Here is a 13,269-nt window from a genome sequence, read left to right as displayed (position 1 = left end):
TACAGAACATGAGTCATTCAGTTTATGACTATATTTGAGCAGGGCTTGCCTTTACTTCTTTAAGCTTTATATAAAGTATATTAGTTTCTCAAGTAATTTCATTTTTAACACATTGGCTTTTTTTTTTGCTTTTAAGAAAGAAGTGATTTAAAGACTTATTTTCAGGTAGATTGGGAAATTGCTCATGTCTGCCTGAGAAAAACAAAGAAGGCAACAGTGCTGTTTCTCCCCTGAACACATTTACATGCGAAAACAGCTGTTGTCACATTTATTATTATTTAAGATCTCGACTCTTGCAGAAAAAAAAAATCTTTTTCAGTTCACCCTTATCCTATTGCTCCCAACCAACCTGTGGTTTACTCTAGTTTTTTTGGTTTAAATAAGTCAGGAAAAACCATCCATCAAGTCCTCTGTGGCTCTGTTTACGTGACAATATTTTGCATTTGCATTTCTAAAAGGTTTCACTCTGACTGTGTTTATGCAACATTACCAGGTTTTGTTGTATTTTGGCCTATCATTTACACAATAAAAGTGTAAATGCAAAAGTTTGACAATAGGCCTTAGAGCGAAACTTTTTAGAAACACAATGTGAATCATTTCCATTTGAATGCAAACTGAAGACTTTTGGAAACAGGTTCCAGCCTCCAGGTTCCAGAGGACAGAGGCCATTTCTCATCTGTCTGGGGTTGAAATAAACAAATCCAGACAGTTCTCTTATTTTGTCAGCATGTGTTTATTATTATTATTATTTGTCAGCTGGCTTTCAGCTTTTGTTATCCAGAACCTTGTTTCAAAAATCTGTGATGACTCTAATTTTTATTTTTACCCAAAAAAAAAAATGAAAAAAATGAAATGGGGGGAAAGAAAAAAAAAAAAAAACGGCTTTCTTTGCTAAAAATCTAAGATTCTGACCCAGTCTAAATAAGCTGCAGCTTTAAGGAGTGAACTTTGATCTTGTAGCTTTTGAGCTTGCAATGTTAACTTTTTTTTGGGTTTGTCACATTCAATTATGATTCTGAACTTTTCCCAGGAGTTCTACACCTTGACTTGCATGTTGTGTCCCTGATTATACAATGTGTGTCAGCGTCATGCCAAACTACGGATACATTTCAGAAAATATGTAGCATTCTGTTGCTATTGTGTTTAAAGTTCTTGACATGTAAACTGCCAGGTTTCATTACAGGTATTTCTTTGTCATATGTGAAGTCATTACAACAATTTTGTTAAAGTTAAAAGGATGGCTTATGTGAAGTGTACACGTGTAGTCAGCGTCTGACCTGCCTGGACAGATCAGCAAGTTTGGAAAAAGATTCTTGCTCTGTCTTTGCATCAGCAAGTCAGGAAAACTCCAGGCTGAGAAGATGATTTTAACACACTGATGAGAATCATGAGATATGCTGCACATACATCAGGAAGCCATGTGAAACAAATGTGATGAGACAGTCAAATCCTTTTTTTTTTTTTTAAATGTACTGGGGCTGAGTGGCAGCTATAATTCATTTGAAAAGGGATATTTTGTTGGAGTGTGTAGAGGAATGGTTTTAGCAGTTAATCTGCTCTTTTTTTTGTACAGAAATAGTTGGGTGTTATTTTTATCTTTATGTGCAATCACAGTGAAATGTTGTTTCTCATGGTGAACATTCCTGAGCTTTGATAAGGGCGTCCATCGTCTCCGATGCCAGGATGTTGTTTGTAACAGGGAGGGCATGAGAGCCCGGGTTGGTGCTTTTTTTTTTTGTGGGTCAGAGATGTTGTAGTCATTTTTAGAACAATCTGTTTGGATCTGCTTAAAACATTATGTTGAAATGTTTGAAGTTGTGAAAACACGCTAGTCATTTCTTTCTTGAATCCAGTGTTTCTGTGAATTAAGGTTTTTAAAATTGTGGTGGGAAATGTGTGTTTCAGCATCAACCCAATTGGGTTTCAGTTTTTGTTCATCCATCTGTTGCCAGTTGCTTAAAAAAAGTCTGTCTTTCTGTCTGCAGGAGCTACAGTTTGAAGAAAGGACAGCTGGAGAGGGACTATGCACAGGTAAGACTGGCAGTACTCCTCTTAAATAGAGAGACCTACCTTAGTTGCTGTTAAGGAATTGTGTCAGATCATGTTTACAACCTTATTAATGCTATCAGAAGATATTGCTATTTTGTAGGGGTGCACCGATTACAGTTTTCTAGACGACCACCCTTTACTGGTCTCGTCAAAGCCCGATCTGCTGATTCCAATTTTGGCCAATGAGATCAATGGATGAGGAAGTATGGGCCGATCACCGATCTTCCAAAATTATGGATGTTGGAGAAGATTTATCGGTGCACAACCACTATTTTGTAATAGATGATCTGTGGAATGTGTCACAGATTAGGGTGATGGCCTGCAGACCTTACAGACTTGGACCTCATCACCAAAGATAAATCATCAGCAGTGGATTGAGGCAGTTTCATGTTAATTGCTATTTCCATGGAAACATTTGAACAGCAGTTAAAGGAGGGCTTTATTTACCACCTGCAAAGATTTTTCTGTCTATTATTTGGAAGGGTTTTAATCATTTTTGACATGACATTATTTATTACAGTTTTAACTGAAAATGCATAAATGGGATTTCAGATTTTTAAATTGACCAACCTCACATCTACATTGCCTGTGTTGCTCATTACCCTTTGTGTGATTACACAAGCTGACGTTGCTCTGTGTATGATGGAGTTCTACCAAATACAGGCCGAACAATTACTGAGTTTCAAAAGTATAAAACCTAAATGAAAGCAAAAACTGCTTTATGCAGGCTATGGTGAATCTTATATAAAACCTGGTCCGTTCTGTAATACAGGATAATATGTTGAATAGTAATTAACATGATACAATTTAAAAAGGTAATAAATAAAGAGGATCAAATTTGTTTTGATTCTCTTTATTCTTCTACTGGCACATGGTTTTAATGTGCTGCAGGTCAAGGTGGTGAGAACACGGCAAATGTTTTGAGTTAGATAAGTGAGGTGGCGTGTACTGTTTTTGTTTTTCAAGGTTTTATCCCACTAGTGGCTTTCATTCATTAGCTAAAAAGGAAGAATGGTTGAGTGAGAAGGGGAAGACATGCAGCAAATGGCCCGGATCCAGGTCTGCAACCCCGGACAGCCGAGCCCCTCGGTGCTGCAGCTTGAACCTTCGGATCCTGAGTAACTAAAACTGTTTTGTACTTCGAGTTCAATGGTTCATCGCAAAGACGGATCACAACGGTCAAGACGTTCAGCATTGAATTTCCTTACTAAAATAAAATAAATAAAAACAGAGCTGCTGGGGTGCTGTGGTGGTGCAGGGGCAAAGCACAACCCATGTATTGAGGCCTTACTCCCCATGCCGGTGGTCACAGGTTCAATTCCCAGCCTGGTGACATTTGCCGCATGTCTTCCCGCTCTCATAACCGTCTTTCCTGTCAAACTACTTTCAAATAAAGGCCACTAGAGCCAACAAAACCTTAAAAAAAACAGAGCTGCTGACAGTTTTACGTACGTTGGAAGATGCAAAATCATTGTGAAGAAAATCTCAACAAGAACATTCACATGAAACTTGGTTAAGGATTTATATGCTTTTATTGTGATTGTATGTGCTAGCTTGACTAAGTCACATTAATGTATATTTGTGAACTGGAAAAACGATAAATGGGTTTTCAAGATATTTCTTCAAATGCAAGAATGGTGTGCATTTGCAATTGGCTCTCCCCAAGTTAATAGAGCAGCATTTGCAGATCTTCAGTGCTTCTGTTAGCTTTTTATGTCTATAGAGACTAAAATTTAAGTAATTCTTCATAACCAGTTGCTAAAGCTCAGTCACATTTCATGTAGACTTTCTTAGACAATTTTCAAGATTTCTAGAGGTCTGATCTTCGATCTTTAACACATAAATGTTCCTTCATCTAAAATGTTTAGGTTGCTGTTTTGGTAGAAGGCAAACCTTCGTCCCAGTTCCAGCTCTTTTGTCCACTCTTTATAAGTTTTCCCTGTGTTTAGCTCCGTAAGCTCTCACCAGTTTTCTGGTCCCGTTTTGAAGAAAAGCATCCTCACAGCACCACACTGCCTCAAATACACTTCTCTGTGATGATTGTGTGTTCAGGGTGTTAATTTTCTATCCACACATAATTTTGTATATACACCAAAGCGTTTATCTTCAGTCATCCAACCAGAGACTTTTCTACTGGCCTTTCATTGTGGCCCATAATTGACTTGTGGTTCCATGCAAATGGGACTTTTTATGACTTTATTTCAACAATGGATTTCTTCCTCTCCCATAAAAGTCAGATTTATAAAGAAGACACATTTCTCAACTAAAGCTGTGGATTTCTGAAGTTAATTAGGTGACTTCTGAAAAGTCACCTAATTAGGTTGAATGCAAAATGAAAAACCACACTTTACATGTTTTAAATTTAAAAACATGTCACTGGCTAGTTTTTCTTCCACTTGCAATTTATACACCACTGTGTCTTGGTGTAATAAGTGAAACCACAACATTATCTGTAGAACTTTGTGGTTGTAATGTGACAAAATTAGTAGTGTGTTTTTTGTTTTTTTTTACCAATAGCTTCATTACAGACACAAATAAAGGGGGCGGCAGAAAGGAGCACATTAAGGGCAGAATATTCATGTGCATTTGTGTGTGTGTGTGTGCGTGTGTGTGTGTGTGTGTGCGTGCGTGCGTGCGTGCGTGCGTGCGTGCGTGCGTGCGTGCGTGCGTGGGTGCGTGTGTGTGTAGTGTGTGTTTTCATTTTCATGGTTCTTGAATGATTTGGTTTCCTGTGGTCACACTGACAGAATTCAGACGCTCATTATCTCCCTCCTTGCCCACATTGCCTCGCCCGTCCCCCCCGCCTCGGGATGCTCTTCCTCAGCACTGTCTGCTCCACCTTAGGGATGGAGGCTGCCTAGCAACAAGCCCTCTAATCAGTAAGACAATGGAGGTCCTGCTAATTGTAGGTGTGTGTTCGTGTGGGAATGTCTGAGCACAATGGACCTTAAGAAAGAAAAACGATTTTATGAGGGGAATCCTTAAAATAAATAAGCTGATTTACCCTCTCCTGTCATCAGAAATGGTAATTTTGCTCCAAGCGTATCTTTTGCCTTTTGTTGCTTTTTCCCACAGACGCATTCCAGTGAAAAAGGGGAGGGGAAACGTTTAGGGGAATTAAAAGATGCTTAAAAAGATGAGAGCATGACTTGTACAGTCAAGATAACAGCTGGACCATTTGAGTGGGAGGACCGCAAAATGCCAAAGAAAGTGACGACGTGGTCATTTAACCTCTGTCCCTTCAGTTTGTCAAAGCAGGCGTCTCCCTGTGAGAGAGTCGGCTGCAATTACCAGCAGCTAATTAAAGGATCCATGTCCTCTGTTTGTGTGTGTGTGCGTGCGTGTGTGTGTTTTGCATGTAAGAGTTAGCTGCTTGTCTCGTGTTCCCCCTCCTACGACATCAACATTACAGGAATAGTTTCAAGCTGAGGTCACACTTCACTGTTCAGCCCAACACAGAACAGCGGCGGCCCGCTTTCTGTGGCTGCTGCTCCGTTACTCCGTTCCTCTGCAGACACGCCGCGACATATATCAGAATTAATATGATGGGGGAGTTGAGGTTATGTAAAGTCTGCAAGGTTTTTATGCATGGTAAGAAGTGGTATGCTTATTTATAGTGAATGATTTCTAGGAAAACATTTTTTTTTCTATTTTTTGCCCTATATCAGCGTAATCATTTTTGGCATCTTTTTTACATTTTATGTATTTTTTTCTCTTGCTTTTCACATTTTCTATATAGTTAAAGTTAATGCAAACATCCAGACAGCATAATTTTGAGATTACATAGTTTTATCAGTGTTTGCTTGCTCCCTTTCCCTGTTGTTAAGTGGGTATAAAACTTTCAGCTCATTTGCAAAAACAAAATTGTCCTGTTTCATGCACTGTTTGAATGACTTAATCTATAAATTTGTACACAATCACTATGGACTTTTGCCGGAAATTACTAATTATTTATCATATACAAAATTAGGGTTGCAGCTAAGAATTATGTGAGTAACTGATTGCTCTATCATTATTCTATTCTGACAATTTATCGACTAACTAGATGAAAAAGATTTTTCTACTTAATCAGTTTAGCTTAATTTATGCAATATTATAAATGCAAAAGAACATGTAAAGAAGCAAATCATTCAATTAATTTTTTAAATAACAAAATATTTTATCATTTTACTGCTTTAGTGTACGCTTGATCCTTTGTAGTAAACAATGCATCTGCAGCAAAAAAAACAAAAAAAAAACACAATCATAAATTTTTATCCATTCTCTGTTTTAGTATATAGTTCATCACAGTTTTTACTGATTTGAGATTTTGTTTCTCTAGCAATAAGAATAAATAAATAATAAAAAAAAAAGTTAGCTGTCACATCTGGTAAAGACATGCAAAAAGCTAACTTCATATATATATATTAGAGGTGTGCCGATCGATCGGTCACCGATCATAATCGGCCGATTTTCGTGAAAAAGTGCATGATCGTTGATCGCCGATCACGATTTCGTTGCCGATCACACAAACCGATCGCCTGCATCTCATTTCGCAGCCTGCCTGTGCAGCTGGTCTCCTCTTTCCTTCACACTGCGCAAACGCGCAGCAACAAATCCTAAGCGATGTGGAACTATAACGCACTGAGTGAATGGGGAAGTTTGCGTGTTGCGGCGGAAAATTGAAGCACGTCAAAATGCATCAACACAACGAAGCTAATATGGCATAAAAACAATGCCATACTTGACGGAGTTTGGCTACATCGAGGCTCACTGCAGTAAAAAAGACATATGGAGGATCAGACAGCAGGTAAAACAGCGCACAGCTACAAACACTCACCCGGATTAGCATGACGGTCAGAAAGCTAAACAAATAACCCGCAAAATTATTTAAGTTTACGAGCTGCGATGTAAGACGCTAGTTCTGCTCTCGCTGTTGAACCGCTGCTACGTGCTACAGGTAGTAATATTTCACAGACGGAGCGCCGCTTATCCACCTAGTAATGACTCTCACACCGAACCTCTGCTTAAAGCTGCATTATCTAACCTAAAAAATAAATTTTACATACGTATTAAAACTTTCACTGTTCTAACATGAGACAGATAATCTCTAAAAAAAATATTTGATCTCCTCCCTGCTCTGCATAATTACTCCGCTCAGTCAGAAACAGCCAATCAGAACTAGCAGCAATCAGCTAGCCGCCATGCTATCAGGAAGTTTTCATTCAGTAACTCTAGATTGTTTATTGTAATGGATCCTGTATTTGCCTTTGAATGTTAAGTTATATACATGCTTGAATTTTTTTGGCAATGTTAAGAGGTTTTATTTTGGCTCTTTGCATTATTTAGCCTCTTCAGAGCCTTCATATGTTATCAGTCTGTTAAAGATAGTATTACCAATAGCAGTACAATTTGCACAATGCCTGTTTGGTTTAGTTTTCTTCTTGGAAAAAGTTATTAAAAAACAAGTTTTTGTCTAAATTAAGGTGAATTCATAGTTCCTTTTTCCACATAATGTAACCGGTAGTGTTTGTGATAAAAAAAAAAAAAAAATTATGTGATCGGTATCTGTGATCGGCCCTCATATGGGTGATCGGCCCTCATGGGTGATCGGTATCGGTATCGGCAGAAAAAATCCTATATATATATATATATATATATATATATATATATATATATATATATATCTTTTTTTTCTTTTTTTTTAAATTTTAGTGTTGTTGCACCTTTATAAACTCATGCCCTTCCCCAGAAATACCCTCCATAGACCCTCAGAGTGCTGTCTTTTCCTAAACTTATCATCTCCCGTCTCTCACTCTGTGTGAGTCCTCTTCCATTCACACTCTCCTCCATCAGCGGCGACTTTACTTCGGCTCTTAATCAGCAGATGAAGAGGTCAGGGTCGAACCAAACCAACACACACGGCTGCAGGAGCAGAAGAGTGTAGACAGGAAGAAAATCAAGTTTGTTGATTGAAGAGGAAGTTGAGGAAGTGAAATGGCTGAACAGAAAGCCACACTAATATCAGGTAGAAATCAGAGACGGCAGGTAGGGACTAAGACAGAGTGCAGAGAGTGGAGCAGTGAGAGCAGTGAGAGCAAGCGCAATGTAGAAGTATCAAGGTGACTTGAGATTGTTCATTAGCCAAATGGGAAATAAAAAACAACAACCAAAACTTCTTCACTAATTAAGTAATCTGCACAGAGTAAAACTGAGAGCTTTAACAATAGCGTAATCTATTTCAATCTAGAAGACTGTTTCCTTTCTCATCCACTTATGTGGGGAGAAAAGGAAACAGTGTGTTTAGTGTGTTCCTGGAAAATATGTAGTTTTGAAGAATTGTATTCTTTTTGACACAGCTTCCACTTTGTTTAATACAAACTGCAAAAAATGACCAATTTAGAGTATTTTGGGATAAAATGTTGTTTACTGTATTTTGTTCATACCTCATTTTTTGCCATTAAAGAAACAAAAATCTGTTTCCATCCAGCAAGTAAACCTCAGACAATTCCTCAGCATGTGTTCTTTATTGTGAGGATGAAGTTAATAATGGCATTTATAAAATTAACTAGAGAATTTTTATACAATTTTCTAATTAATATACAACTCCTATGACTTTATATGAGTCAATCAAAGAGAATTTGGGTATTTTGCACTAGGTGAAGCCATTCACATGCCTACTGTGAATTTACTCATAAACAGGCTTTTTGTTGCTAAAGCTTCTATTGTTAATTCATATTTTTATGGAAATCCGTAACAATTGACAAAATGTATTTAAAAATGACTTAAATAAATATCATCAAAGTCGATGCCAATATTTGAAACTCCCATATAAAAATAGATAAAAGCACCTGCTTCCCCTATTTGTCATGTATTGGAAACAAAAAGAGCAGGAGAAAATGCTAAACATTTTTTGTGTGTGTTTTGTGAGTAACCTTAATGTCATCTTACTATCACAAATCATTGTAGTCTCCCCCTTGTAGTACTGAAGGAAATCAAGCAATTAAGTAGCTGGGAATACTTTGGGATAAAAAAGTTTTATGTATAAAGAAAAATGAAAATTATTACAGGATGTAACTGGTCAAATTATTTTATTATTAGTCTCAATCTCCTCTTTTGTTTTCTTTTCCTTTGTCCATCAGCCACTTTCCTTGGCACACAACACAAACACACACACACGCACGCACGCGCGCACACACACACACACACACACCAGTCCAGTCCGGACATCCTGCTGTCAAGGCACCATGTTTACCACCGTGACCACAAAACAGGATGTGTTGTAACTTTGTAACATTGTTTAACTCTGAATTTATTTAAAAAAAAAGAAAAAAAAAGTTGTTTGTACCTCAGCTCGGACGCGTAGGAAGGGCCAAGGGGTTGCCATAGGAACATGCCATTCAAGTGGCTGCCAGGTGATGACAGAAAAACTGAGGATGACGGAAGGTGAAAAAAAAAGTACTTTTAAAAAGTGCGTGAGAAAGTAGAGCTAAGAAAAAGGGCCATCTCGATGAAAAATGTAAAAGATATGAGGAAGCTAGAAGTCTCATGGAATGAGACTGAAAATGAAAGGAGACGTAGCAAATGAGAGGCAGATGTAGGAGAATGAACAAGCACTAAGTTATTAAACGTTCAGGCTGTCAGCAGTCTGCCTTTGCTCAGATTCTCACTCTTTGCTCTCACTTACAGTAGATAACAAGTCTGTCACCATAGGACTTACGGTGCCTGCTGGCTACAAAGAGATTCTGAGACGGCACACAGTGGAGGTCAGTGACTGAGTCTGACAAAGAAGTAAACGGAGACCACAATGCTACTGCTTTGTGACGTTTTGGCTTGTGGACATACTTTTAAAAATGTGCAGTACATTGCAGAAGCTTTCATGTGCCCTGATTCTTTGCTCTTCGGTGTTTTATTTGGATTTCTTCTGACGGTATGGAGAAAAAAAGAAATTAACACCAGAATGAAAGATATGACTGCTGTGGTGTTCATTTTAATTAAGCCCTCTTTACAGTGACACCCCAAAAAAAAAACATCCAGTACAAACAAATGCCCTTAGAAGTCACCATATTAGTAAACTGAGTCCCATTGTATGGAACGAACTTTATATATCTAGATGTTCTATGAAGATCTAGGAAGTTTATTAGAGAACATTAGAGAACATCATCATTATAAAGACCAAATGAGGAGACCAAAAAATCGCATGGATGATCAGTGGAAACCGTACCGGAGCTCAGCCACGACAAACTTTTTTCACACTCTCAGTATAGGTTGTTGTGTGCAGAGTTTGAGGGAAACTAAAAATAAAAAATGGATTTATGCCAATGGAAAGTAGAGAAAATGAAGTGTCTGTACAGTGAATTATGAAAGCGGCAATGATCAAGATGCACAACGTAAGCTTTGCCTCCATGATTGCAAACTGATCAAGTGGTAAAGTAGAGAAGTTTCATTTGTAGGTTTTGGAAAAACAATGCACAATTTTTGAGATGTTTAGAAATTTCTGTTGGCTTTTTATCTCAATAAGTTTGAAAGTTTGGTGTGAGGTTTTTGTTTTTGTCTAATTGGTGAGGTATTGTTTGAGACTGCAGGTCAGAGGAGAAACTTCGTGGAAGCAAGCATTAAGGCGGCCGCAGATGGCTGCCACAAGAGATTAAAGGATTTCTCAAACATGCATGACAGCATTAAGGCATATGTAGGTATATTGTTGATGAGGGGATGACATTATGACAAAAAAAAAGTACTTTACAAAATAATCTACCATTTAAATTGACTGCAGGAATATAATGGCAGAATTTTTTATTACCTCCACCTGATTGCTAGTCAAGAATCAGAAGTCAACATAAATTTGCAACAGTAAATTTGAAGTGGCTTCCAACAAAGATGCAGAAAAATGCTGGAAATCTAGTTTGTATGTTTCCTGGCATCTTAATAGTTATTGTTACACATTTTAATCCATAACTTAGCATCCATGAAAAGTTTTTTTTTATAGAATTTTATAGATACCAGCCTTTAGGACATTATTTACGCCATGAGTAATATTTACAGAGCTCTGAAAAATTATTTGAAATGTTCCATTCTTCCTTTTCTCCTTTTGTGGATAAATAGTTCTCACTTCTACATTGGTATAACTCATTCACATACATGTCCATGCATTAGGAAGGACGTTACATTTTCTAGTTAGTCAGACACACTTTAACAAACTTGCTCGCAGTCTGTGAAACTTTCATCACCACCGTTCCCACCCACTCCACCCTTCCCTTCAGGGTCAGAGAGGAAGAAAACGTGACTATTCTTAAAGCAAACATGTTTCCTCATGCACAGGACAGAGCAGTTTTTGTGCAGTGGATTTTGTTTTATATGCGTCTTAATTCTGTTTGTGTAACATTTTCACTTCTCTTTGGCACCGATCACCTCTGTGTTGCTTGTCAAAGTAAACTGTGATCAAGCAAACTCTTAAGGCAAGACGTTTTTTTCTCCGTCAACGCTAAAGTGCAGGGCCCAGTTCGAGATGCAGTCTCGCACTGACTTTGACAGTGCAGTTGTTGTGCTGTTTCATGGTTTAAATATTTACATTTTAGAACAGCAAGTACTCGTAGTAAAAAAAACTCAAAGTTCCAAGATGTAAAAGGTGAAGATTTTAAATATGCGTTGCTGCAGAAACACTAGTGATCATTATTTCACAGCAAAAGAGAGAAGAGGGAGAATACCCAGAAAGTAATTTTGCACAGATAATGTGGAGGAAGGGAGCCACAGTATACCACCTGATAAATATGCCTTTGAGAAACATCATTGTTCAGACAGACAATAAAATAACTACTTAGAAAGAGGAGGGGAAAATTCTAAATGAGGATGGAGACCTGATTTACATGCAAATCTGAAGAATGGAGCATTTGATGTTGGGGTGTAGCGTCTCTCCTAGGCTGACTTTGCCTGGTTTGGGTTGTTGCGCTTGCTCTTTCCAGTTTGTTAATGACTTCTTTATTAATGAGTGTTTTGCACAGCCACATACAAATACACACAGTGTGTGTCACTGTGCTGACACACTGACCCAGTCTGCAAGATGTGAGCTTGCCTCTCTTTCTGCCATAAAGTTTCTGCTCGCACACACAGGTGCTGATGGTAGGTTCGGTTGTGCTGACACAGATTTGACCCAGTGCACCATTTAATTAAAAAAAAAAAAAAACACATTAAATCTGAAGCAGAAATACTCAGCTTACTCCAGCTTCTGTTGAGTTGATCCAGTCAGTTAGGTTGAGATAAGATTAAACGGCTAACGGTGTCTTTTTGTATCTGACATGGTGAGGAGTTTGTCAAGGAGGTCAAGATTTACCTCCTTCCATAATTTATCCACTCAGCCTGCCATCAGTAGGTTTAGCGCGTAAGCTAATGTCTATACTGTTTTTGAAAGAAAGCACTTTTTTTTTATTTGCTTGTGTAAATGTTGCCAAATACAATCTATTTAAGGTATATGCACTACCTGTTTCAGGGGGGGGGATGGGGGGGGGTAGTAATTTTAATTTGTAAATGCAAATGCTGTGAACTACATTTTTTCTTTTTTAGTTCCTTAGATTTCAGTGAGCTTTTCCTGACTCCTTTCTGACCTTTTCCTTCTTCTGTGCCAGCCACTCTTTGTAAGCCTTAGAGTCTCAACTTTTAAAAATGGACATAAAGTGTGAGCAATAAAGACAGTGAAAGCCTTACAGGGCTAATTTATTATTGCATGCAGAAATTGTCTGCATAGCAAAATATAAAATCCCACAAAACGGCGACCAACTTTGAGGTTGCGATTTTGCTCACACTGACGTTGCCATGACAATCGCTCTTCAAAATGCTTCTCTAGTTGCAAAGTATTTCCACTTAACTTTATTCAATCTTTGAATATTTAATTTTAGTTTCATTACTTGTGCTTGTCACGGCATCAAGTGTAATCTTCTCTCTGAATTATTAGAAAGGTATTACGTTATCCTGCTTTTTATGAAGTTCCCTCTTGTTGTGCTTGTGCTTTCAGGCTCTGCAGAAGTTAGCAAGTCAGTACCTGAAGAGAGACTGGCCTGGAATCAGCCCCGACGACCAGAGAACAGATTATAGGTGGGGTTGCCTTTATTTTGTTCCGTACAAGAAACTGGATTCACATAAGTAATTTTAACCTCGACAGAGTATCTTTTTTTTACTCAGTTTAAACTGAATTATTGAGACAATACCTGAATGTTGCCAAATGTTATCTAAAATAGAGCTAAAATCAAA

At 37.9% G+C, this 13,269-nt stretch overlaps 2 protein-coding genes across 7 annotated transcripts in view; one reads left to right on the top strand and one right to left on the bottom strand.

Moving 5' to 3' along the window:
• The window catches only part of fchsd2 (FCH and double SH3 domains 2), a 69,484-nt gene that overhangs the window by 15,931 nt on the left and 40,284 nt on the right, over window positions 1-13,269 (top strand). For all 6 annotated transcript variants that reach the window (XM_008425540.3, XM_008425543.3, XM_008425541.3 and 3 more), the window contains exons 3-4: window positions 1,986-2,031; window positions 13,034-13,113. In XM_008425540.3, coding sequence (XP_008423762.1) covers window positions 1,986-2,031; window positions 13,034-13,113 — 126 coding nt within the window. The remainder of the gene's footprint in view (window positions 1-1,985; window positions 2,032-13,033; window positions 13,114-13,269) is intronic.
• p2ry2.1 (purinergic receptor P2Y2, tandem duplicate 1) overlaps window positions 1-13,269 on the bottom strand; it is a 44,341-nt gene that overhangs the window by 23,918 nt on the left and 7,154 nt on the right. The gene's annotated exons all lie outside the window — the stretch shown is intronic.

Source organism: Poecilia reticulata, chromosome 13 (genome assembly GCF_904066995.2).
Source record: "Poecilia reticulata chromosome 13, P_reticulata-male-v2, whole genome shotgun sequence".
Lineage (NCBI taxonomy): Eukaryota > Metazoa > Chordata > Actinopteri > Cyprinodontiformes > Poeciliidae > Poecilia > Poecilia reticulata.
Note: the sequence above shows the minus strand (reverse complement) of the source record. Positions and strands in the feature narration are given on the sequence as shown.